Raw genomic sequence first — 10,404 nt, forward strand, 5'->3', positions numbered from 1 at the left:
GTTGGTGTACGTCCAGCTTTGCCAATCGAGGGGATACACTTCATCCTGGGCAACGGTTTGGCAGGTAGCAGAGTCTGGACTGATGTTCCCCCTGCGTTTTTAGTCACTGGCGGTCCGATTGAGTCAGGGTCTGAGGAGAGCTCTACAGTGTTGGCAGACGTCACGTCCTCTTGTGTGACCACTCGTGCTATGGACAAAAATATGTTTGGAAACCAGAAGACCAAGCATTGTCCCACTAGTCAAAGTGGTCGTGGCGGCGGTGGCGTTGATGGTGGTCGTGGTGGCGGTAGCGTTGATGGTGGTCGTGGTGGCGGTAGCGTTGATGGTGGTCGTGGCGGCGGTAGCGTTGATGGTGGTCGTGGTGGCGGTAGCGTTGATGGTGGTCGTGGTGGCGGTAGCGTTGATGGTGGTCGTGGTGGCGGCAGCAGGGGTCGAGGAAGAGGCAAGGAAATGTCCTGCTATCGGTGTGGAGACCAAGGACACATGGCTCGTGACTGTGGGCATGCCAACGACCGGAAGTGCTATTCCTGCGGTGGGCTTGGTCACATCCAGAGACGGTGCAGTAGGGTGAAATGTTACAGGTGTGGCGACACTGGCCACGTTGCGGTGCAGTGCAGTAAAGCCAGTGAAACTAACTGCTACAACTGAGGAAACATGGGCCGTGACGGTAATGTATTGTCTGTCATACTGTTCGATAAATCGTTCTCGCTCTGCCCATCCTTTTAAAGTGTGCTTCTCAGGTAGTTTACCTGAGTTGCTAAAGATGTGGCTGGGTGTTGGAGGAGCGTTTGGCAGTGTGAGGGTTGTATGTTGCAATTGGTGGTTTTGTTGGAGGTGGGGTGCATTATGTCTTGTGTTTTTGTTGTTCATTACTGGTGTTTTTTGTTTTGTCAGGGTTGGGATTGGTGTGCCGGTGGTCCTGGGGACACCGACTTTAAGGGGTGGGGGGTGTGACGACCCCTGCCTTGTTGTCTCCTGTGGTGTGCATGGCCCTTTAATGTTTCTCCTCTGCTTGTGACGCCCTGATTGGGGACACCTGACGCCTTGATTAAGGACACCTGGCGGCTGGCGGAGGATAAAGAGGCCGGAGGCAGAGTCTCGATCTCTCTCTCCCCGCAGAGGACCGGACCTCGGAGAGCAGCCACGTCGCCTATGTTTTTGTGCTTTGCCTTTTTGTTTGTCTTCGGACACATTAAGTTTTGCTAAATAAACACATTTTTTACATATTCTTGTCCTTCCCACGCTTTTTGTTATGGCTAAGAGCCAGGCCATGACAATACTGATATACACCTGAACATCAGCAGGAGAGGACTCTTTAAAGTAGAGACACTACATACTGATATACACCTGAACATCAGCAGGAGAGGACTCTTTAAAGTAGAGACACTACATACTGATATACACCTGAACATCAGCAGGAGAGGACTCTTTAAAGTAGAGACACTACATACTGATATACACCTGAACATCAGCAGGAGAGGACTCTTTAAAGTAGAGACTTCACATACTGATATACACCTGAACATCAGCAGGAGAGGACTCTTTAAAGTAGAGACACTACATACTGATATACACCTGAACATCAGCAGGAGAGAACTCTTTAAAGTAGAGACACTACATACTGATATACACCTGAACGTCAACAGGAGAGGACTCTTTAAAGTAGAGACACTACATACTGATATACACCTGAACATCAGCAGGAGAGGACTCTTTAAAGTAGAGACACTCCATACTGATATGCATTATATGTCCTCCTGTACGATGCAGTTCAAAGTTAAACTACCTGTTATTGTTGAGGTAAACTCACCTGTTTCAGGCCCATGCTCTGGATCCTGGTCCCTCTTCTTGTCCGAGATGTCTTTGTGGGACACCAGGTACAGAACCACCTCCCCCTTTTCATTTTTGATGGGTACAATGTCCAGAAGACACCAGAACTGTGTACCTGGAGAGAGAGAAACACAGAGGGAAACATACAGTCAGTGTATCAAAAGAACATTAAACTAAATAGCGTTGTGTAGAACTCGACCAAGGTGCCTTCATGTACGCCCATTTCCTGATTTGGTAAGTTGTTCTTATTTTCTTGAGCTTTAAAGAGCCCATGTCATGGCCATTTCCACTGATCATAATTCCATTATTGAGGTCTACTAGAATAGATTTATATTGTGCATTTTTCCAAACTCACATTGGTTTCTCAAACAGCATCTCTGTAAACTACGTGTATTCACTGAATTTCACTCTCTGCCTTTAACGGCTCGTTGTAGCTCCAATAACTCCAGCCCCCACCCTCCCTGTGAGCACAGTGTGCTCTGATTGGTCGGGACGTTGTGAATCGCGCTGAGCTCCGTGGAGGTGTTGTTTCCTTGTTTAGGATACATAGCGAAACACAGCCAAACTCATCCTGAGCACACACAAACTCACATCCGAAGTAAAAACAATAAGTGTGACTTGATATTGAGTAAGAAAAAGGTTGATAAACGCTGTGAGAATGGGTCTGCAGAGAGAATGGGTCTGCAGAGAGAATGGGTCTGCAGAGAGAATGGGTCTGCAGAGAGAATGGGTCTGCAAAGAGAATTTCGCCGCGATCCCAACTGTCTGTTATCAGCCTGCAGCCAGGGAGGAGAAATCAGCTGAGCTGCCTGCTCCCTGCACACAGATGTGTGTGTGAGGAAGTCCGTGGATTGGTCAATTTGGCCCAATCAGCGGGGGCTTAACGTAACGGCTCCGCGGACGTAACGTAACGGCTCCACAGATTGGTCCATTTCGTTCCGGGTACGGCTTGACATCATGCCGTACCCGGAACGAAATGGAAGAATCAAATGGACAATGACGTATCCCCAACGAGGCGTTCTGGGGCAGCATAGACAGGTCTTTTCTGTGTTAGAGTTTTACTGGCTACAGGGTGTACTTTGAGGGTTTGTGACTCTGCACACCGTTTACATGCAGAAAAACCTTCATAACACACAAGGGGACGGGTCATAACCGGAAAAGCATGACATGGGCCCTTTAAGTCATAATTTTGGAAACAGCATGGACACTAAAAAGTAAATGTGCTTCATTATATCTCTTGGGTTGTGTTAAAAAACACTTTTATAGCTGTTTACGATTTGCTGTTCTTACTTTGAGGATGGCGTTAACATGAGTTGATTAGACATTCAGAGTATTTAGACATCAAACAGCCAAAACGCCCTATTGCTAACGAAAGTCAAAACATAATTTGTATCCTCCAATGTGATCAGCTTCAAAATGAAATTGTCTGAGAAAAATAAAGAGCTTTTTGAACATTAAAGCATCGAGACATGTCGCAATAGACGCACTATGCATAATAAGACATCTATACATATTTTTCCTGTAGCTTTCATCTGCATATCATGGTCTTCTGCAGCATTCACAGACTGTACGATGCACACGTTAAACTACCAGAAGTCGACCAAGGTGCCTTCATGTATGCCTCAGTCCAAATCCTGAATGTTGTCAATTTTGTCTTGAGCTTTAAAACACGTTAACTGGAGTTCATTACCCGTTTTTTTCAGAGTATTTAGACATCAAACAGCCAAAACGCTCTATTGCAAAATGTTAACGAAAGTCAAACACAATTCTTATCCTCCAACGTTATCAGCTCCAAAAGTGAATTGTCTCTTCCTCAGACCAAGGTACATCTTTCAAACAAGTCAAAATATGATTGGATCCTAATCATTACATTACATTACATGTCATTTGTTAGACGCTTTTATCCAAAGCGACTTACATACATTCAGTACTGTGGACAATCCCCACAGGAGCAATCTGGGGTGAAGTGTCTTGCCCAGGGACACAACGACATGCTGACTGCAGTGGGACTCGAAATTGCTATCCCCTGATTCGAAGTCCAGCCCACTGAGCCACAGCCACCCCATCAATCATACATGCATTAATGAGTTAATCGTGTTAATGTTGCAGCTGGTAAAGGTGGAACTAATTATAATGACTTTGCTGGATCGCCTGTGGATTCCCCCAGGGATCAATACCATTTTATACAAATCTATAAAAGTACATCTTGACGTAGTTAAATAAATGCAGTGGTGCATCAACCAACGTATCTGTATTTATAAAATGTCCAAACATCTATATCACCTTTATCTATTATGGCACACTCATATTTATTCTTGGTATTTTAAACCTGACAAAAACGGTCCATAATATATTTCTATTTATTCTGTACTGTGTCTTATTAATACCATATAGCTAAAGTGTAGTCTTTTTCTAAACTGCTGTTTGTAATGTTTATACTGCCTTATACTGTACGTGATGTAAATACTGTCAGATGTATGTATTTATAAACTTAAGATCACAATGCACTTTACTACTGTTTTGTTCTTCTGGTTGGATGTAAACTACGTTAGGCGCGTTCACACCGGAGTACTTTTCCCCCGTACTTTTCCCGTTTAGTTCCGTTAGTACCCCTGATGTCGCGTTCACACCAAAAAGAGTACTTAGTGCCGGGAACTTTTACCCCCATTTTTAGTGCCTGCTAGAGAGGTGGTACCAAAAAAGTACCAATTTCTATTGGCTGGGCGAATTGCAAACCACGCCCCGTAAAACTCCAAAAAGGTTTTGTGAAGCCGCCATTTTATTATCCTTGCATTAGCATTATTAGCATTAGCCCAGCGCAGAAACACAGAGAGACTAACTTATGGCAACACAAAATAAAACATGGGAGCGGTGGAGATGAGGAGGTGTCGGCGTTCTGGCGATTTACTCTGAAGGCTTCAGTAGAAGCTGCTGGGAGTCCCAGCAGCTTCTACTGAAGCCAGTCCCCAACTCCGGGGACTTCCGGCCGGGACTCCGGGTGGCAGTATACGCCGTGAAGTTGTTTGCGGCCTGCCAGTAAACCCAAAGCAGAAGAAGAAGAAGTGACGTCAGCGGCTCATTTGCGTAATCTTCCCTCAGGGAAAAGTACTCCGGTGTGAACGCGATCTGTACTAAATGCCCTGGGGTCATAAGTGCCGGGGCACTGAGTACGGCAAAGTACTTGGTGTGAAAGCGGCTATTATGTTGTTTTCAAAGCAAATCAAATCAAGTTTTATTTATATAGCACATTTAAAAACGATTTTTGGTCGAGCCAAAGTGCTGTACATGTAATAAAAACACATTACTACCAATCACAATAAAAGACAATAATTTACAACAGAAATATAAAAAACAAAAACACAGGGAAAAGTCAGGAGTCGTGCTCCGCTCTAACTAGAAAGCCAGAGAGAAGAAGTGAGTCTTTAGTGAGGATCTAAAAACCCCTAGGGTCTGGGCCGACCTCACATGGAGGGGCAGAGTGTTCCAGAGCCTCGGGCCAGCTGCTGCGAAGGCTCGGTGCCCTCGGGTTTTGAGCCTGGTCTTGGGCACTACCAGCAGCAGCTGGTCAACAGACCTTAAAGTTCTGGCTGGGGTGTACATTTTAATTTTAATCATAAATGTACAACATTTGCCTCCAAAATATAATGTAGTAGAAGTATAGAGTTGCAGGAAAGTACCTTAATATTACAATGAAGTGCAATGCTTAAGAAAATGCACCAACACGACTTCACTCTTATGTTTAAATCCATGTGATTTTGTGTAAAATACATATTAAGGTTCTGAGATAACCCTAAAAACACACATGAACTAAAAATGATCTTATTCTATCCGACATATACAGTGTTCCTGCATTGTCCTGGCACCATTGTACAGCTTGCACATTTCTTCTTGCATTATTTAGTTCCTTATTCCTTTTATGTCTTAGATGTTGCACTATTCGAGGAGATTAGGGGCTAAAAGGATCATTGCAAACAACGTCCCTGTAGATATTGTGCATTGGACAATGAAACCAGTGAATCTTGAACATTACATGCTCCGAAAGTAAAAAGGAACAATAAAGGAAATGTAAGAATGGATGAACTGTCTTTCCAATGTCCCTCAGTATCCATCTTATGGTTAGCACATTATTTATGAAGAGAAATGAATTGCAATGACCTCTTGAGATGGTATTACTTTTCCCCCAGAACGTGACCACCATATATTCTATATATATATATATCTATACAGTGAGAGGTACCATGTGCCTGCAGCAATAATCAGACTGTGTTCAAAGTCACCCTTCAACCTGCAGGAAACACTGATTTCTCCTCTGGTATTAATAACCTGAGATTTCTGCAGACCCCCCAGTGAGTAGTGCAGTGTGCAGAGAGAGACTGCAGGATAGATAGATCCACTTCAACTGGAAACTACCACACGCACGCACACGCACGCACGCACGCGTATTTCCACTTTATGCTACTGTGTTCTTTTACTCCACTACAGTTCAGAGGTACATGGTGGTGTACTTTTACTCCACTACATGTATTTAATCCCTTTAGTTACTTTCCAGATGTGGATGAATGATGTGAAATATAATCAAGTGTTAAATCAGACTTTAGTTCCACCTGGAGTAAATTCACAAGCTACCCTGCAGTATACAAAGTCATTCAAACTAGCTGCACCTTTACCAGCTTTGAGAACACTTTCATGATCAATCATTATAAAACATATCATATATATTATTCTGAAATGGACCAATCTGCACAATGACTACTTTTACTGTCGCTACTTTCACTATAATATGATGATAATACTTTAATACTTTTACTTGAGGAACATTTTGAATGCAGGACCTTTACTGTAACAGAGTATTCATACACTCTGGTACTTTTACTTTTACTCAAGTACAAGATCTGAGTACTTCTACTTTTACTCAAGTACAAGATCTGAGTACTTCTACTTTTACTCAAGTGCAAGATCTGAGTACTTCTACTTTTACTCAAGTACAAGATCTGAGTACTTCTACTTTTACTCAAGTACAAGATCTGAGTACTTCTACTTTTACTCGAGTACAAGACCTGAATACTTCTACTTTTACTCAAGTACAAGATCTGAGTACTTCTACTTTTACTCAAGTACAAGATCTGAGTACTTCTACTTTTACTCAAGTACAAGATCTGAGTACTTCTACTTTTACTCGAGTACAAGACCTGAATACTTCTACTTTTACTCAAGTACAATATCTGAGTACTTCTACTTTTACTCAAGTACAAGATCTGAGTACTTCTACTTTTACTCAAGTACAATACCTGAGTACTTCTACTTTTACTCAAGTACAAGATCTGAGTACTTCTACTTTTACTCAAGTACAAGATCTGAGTACTTCTACTTTTACTCAAGTACAAGCTCTGAGTACTTCTACTTTTACTCAAGTACAAGATCTGAGTACTTCTACTTTTACTCAAGTACAAGATCTGAGTCCTTCTACTTTTACTCAAGTACAAGATCTGAGTACTTCTACTTTTACTCAAGTACAAGCTCTGAGTACTTCTACTTTTACTCAAGTACAAGCTCTGAGTACTTCTACTTTTACTCAAGTACCAGATCTGAGTACTTCTACTTTTACTCAAGTACAAGCTCTGAGTACTTCTACTTTTACTCAAGTACCAGATCTGAGTACTTCTACTTTTACTCAAGTACAAGCTCTGAGTACTTCTACTTTTACTCAAGTACCAGATCTGAGTACTTCTCCCACCTCTGGCTGTAATACATTTACCAAAAAGAACCATTTTGACTTACTTTTGCAGTACTTTACTTGAGCTTTTCCATTGTATATTACTATATTTTTAATTCACTCCATTTATATAGTCAGCTTAAGTGTCTCTGCAGAGTCACATTACATGTATGTATTTGTACATGCATCTTTTTATTATACTGTGTATTTTGGGGAGTATTTTACAGCACGTAGCAGAAACATTTCATGATACCCACACAGTGTTGTATATAAATTCATTGTTGGTTGGGGTCTTTTGATGGGATTAGTAGACATTGTGGAAAATGCTGAATGGCTCCAGCCTTATCTGTATGTAACCATGTGAGAGATGTAAGCGCCTGCTGTCCGCTACATGAATAACATCAGGAGAAAAGCAGCTGTAGGAGTTTTCTTTCACCTGTAATCTATGCCTGTGTGTGCTGCATACTGAGAGACTGAGTCCCTGCAGGGGATCATGCATGTAAATAATGCATTTGAAGGAGAGCGAGAGGACGGAGTTAATAAAAACATCAGCCATGTGATGCTGGATCTGCTCCTGTGTGACAACAGCAGCATGTAGAACAACATGTACTGTTCTGCCTCTCCATGCATTCATATTAATAAGGTATAGAAATAAAGACGGCCATTATATATATATTGATTATTTATTATGTTACTATTAGAGAACAGCATCCATTGTTTTTCCCATATTTTAGAGATAGGAACGGACATGAGGAATACAACTAGTACAACATAATAAACCAAGCTTCATGTTGAAATGTTTCCAATGCAATGTTTGACAAAGATAGGATGGAGGAGCTGTATGACTAATAGATCCATACGTTTGGGGAGATTTTCCTAAGAGCCAAATTATCCGCAGAGGTCTATTTCTTTAAGAAAACTAATGAACCTGCAATTAATACATTACATTACATTACATGTCACTTGTTAGACGCTTTTATCCAAAGCGACTTACATACTCAATCCTGTGGGCAATCCCCACGGGAGCAATTTGGGGTGAAGTGTCTCAGGGACACAACGACATGCTGACTGCAGTGGGGTTTGAACCCTGATCCGAACACCAACGCACAACCCACTGCACCACACGCCTCCCATAATACATCTATGAATAAAGTAGAATACTCTTAAAATCAGTGTGTCTCCAAGGCTGTTCGGCTAACGTTAGCTCAGCTTGTCCAGACGCCCAATGACTAAAATCATTCATCCAGTATAAGAGACTTATTTTTTAAAGAGTGAACGTTTGACGTAAGGATACAAATCGAACTAATGCCATTTTCTGACAGACATCCACAAGACCAAACATCCACAAAGTAAAAAAATATAGCCCACTGTTACCTTGATTAAAATATAAGACTTCTCTGAGTTTGAACATCTTGGAAACATTGAGGATAATGCGTGCAATTAACAGCACTTAAATATATCATAGGTCTAGTCATTTTTATATATTTAATCGAATAATGTTTTCATACAATACCTCTAAGTTATAAAATCCTAGCACACCTACTAACTAGCTTCTTTCCTAGAGGGCTTGTCTGATTGACAGGTGAGCAGAAAAGCTACAAGCTAACAAGGTAGCTAACATGGATGTAAACAAAGCAACTTGTCAAATGCAGAAACCATTTTGTATATCATATTTACTATGTTTGTTACACTTCAAGAATATGTTCAATGTTAACATTTGTTTTCAAGAAAGCTCAGCAGGCGCTCCATCAGGTGTTCTTTAGAGACTTCTGAATTTTAAAACACTTTTTTATTACAAGCCAATTCTGTGAATGCATTATTCTGCAAATCATGTTTCTATGAATGCATTATGAGTTTGCAGGATTGTGGATAGCATTTCTGAAATGTTGCCCCCGGCTTTGGTTGGAGAGCAACGGAGATCTGAGGAAAGAGAACTGGGTGTAAATGTGTGTATTCTTCCTCCAGCTGAAATGCTAATGAGAGCTCATGGAGAGCTGATCAAAGCACACAACTCCTTTAATTTGTCATTTGTGTGTTTTTAAAAACAGGCTTCAATGACCCTGTGTTGCTCTGTGTTACAGCTCATATCTCAGAGGAGCAGATGTCTCCAGCTCTGCTGTTGTTTTGTGCTTCTGAACCTCCTATGTTAATAATTCATAAAGAATAGGTGAATGAGTTTTCTTTCTGTTCACAACCTTTTCCTCCTGAAGACTTTTGATTTTTCTGTTTTTCTGTCACTCTCCTTCTCACCTCCAACACAAACGTTCTATCTTATTTATTCCTTCAACTCACCCATACACTTTGGAAAACCACACCAAGAGTTCAGACTTTTTATGAGTTCAGATTCAGATAACGTTTTTTTTCCACCTTTATGAAATCTCTCATCAGCATGTTGTTATGCTGGAGCGTTGGAGAGGATCACATGTGTGCAGTGCAAGATTACAGCAAGGTCATTCATGCAGTCTTTCCTTTAGTCCATTTAGGATGTATGTAATCTGGCAAAGATAGATAGATAGAGAGAGAGAGAGAGAGAGAGAGAGAGAGAGAGAGAGAGAGAGAGAGAGAGAGAGAGAGAGAGAAAGAGAGAGAGAGAGAGATAGAGATAGAGAGAGAGAGAGAGAGATAGAGAAAGAGAGAGAGAGAGAGAGAGAGAGAGATAGATTTGCTAAACAAAGATGCAAATCCTCAGCTGCTGGCCCGACTAAACAGGATTTATTTATCATTCAGATGTATTCAATGCTAGAGATCTGGAATCTGGAGTCGTTCGGACCACTTGAGCTCTGCTTCAACCCTAAACATTGAAATCAATGGAAAAATTATTCTTATGTTTACTTGTACTTTTGGCTCCTCTTGCAGAATCA

General features: G+C 41.5%; 1 protein-coding gene across 1 annotated transcript in view; it reads right to left on the reverse strand.

The window, feature by feature from the left end:
* The window catches only part of kcnh3 (potassium voltage-gated channel, subfamily H (eag-related), member 3), a 179,963-nt gene that overhangs the window by 58,609 nt on the left and 110,950 nt on the right, over window positions 1-10,404 (reverse strand). The window contains 1 exon segment of the mRNA XM_034146814.1: window positions 1,811-1,945. Within this exon segment, the coding sequence (XP_034002705.1) occupies window positions 1,811-1,945 (135 nt within the window).

This window comes from Trematomus bernacchii, unplaced genomic scaffold (assembly GCF_902827165.1).
Source record: "Trematomus bernacchii unplaced genomic scaffold, fTreBer1.1, whole genome shotgun sequence".
Lineage (NCBI taxonomy): Eukaryota > Metazoa > Chordata > Actinopteri > Perciformes > Nototheniidae > Trematomus > Trematomus bernacchii.